The sequence below is a fragment of the Buceros rhinoceros genome, unplaced genomic scaffold, assembly GCF_000710305.1.
Source record: "Buceros rhinoceros silvestris isolate BGI_N320 unplaced genomic scaffold, ASM71030v1 scaffold34655, whole genome shotgun sequence".
In the NCBI taxonomy this organism is placed as follows: domain Eukaryota; kingdom Metazoa; phylum Chordata; class Aves; order Bucerotiformes; family Bucerotidae; genus Buceros; species Buceros rhinoceros.
In genome coordinates, this window is record NW_010415180.1 from 1 (window position 1) to 239 (window position 239).

A 239-nucleotide genomic window follows, 5' to 3' on the forward strand; every position below is an offset into this window, starting at 1 on the left:
CTGCCCGCCAGGCCCAGCAGCCGGCCCTCGGCTCTTACGTTCGTCCTTGGAAGCAGACGCTCCGAGGAGGAAGCGATTCCCACTACTGGGTCCCTCCAGACTCAGCAGATGGGCCTTGGGCGCCCAGAGCTCGTCTCTGTCGCGCAGGGCTCGAAGCTCTGCAGGCTCCAGAGCAGGTGACTGCCGTGAGGAAGCTGCAGGAGCGGGCGTGCCTGGGTTCCGCTCTTCTGGTTCATGAG

At 65.7% G+C, this 239-nt stretch overlaps 1 protein-coding gene across 1 annotated transcript in view; it reads right to left on the reverse strand.

The window, feature by feature from the left end:
• Window positions 1-38: 38 nt before the first annotated feature.
• Window positions 39-239, reverse strand: part of FBXW5 (F-box and WD repeat domain containing 5) — a gene marked incomplete at both ends in the record, with an annotated part of 9,044 nt that continues 8,843 nt past the window's right edge. Inside the window, one exon of the mRNA XM_010137323.1 lies at window positions 39-180. Within this exon, the coding sequence (XP_010135625.1) occupies window positions 39-180 (142 nt within the window). The remainder of the gene's footprint in view (window positions 181-239) is intronic.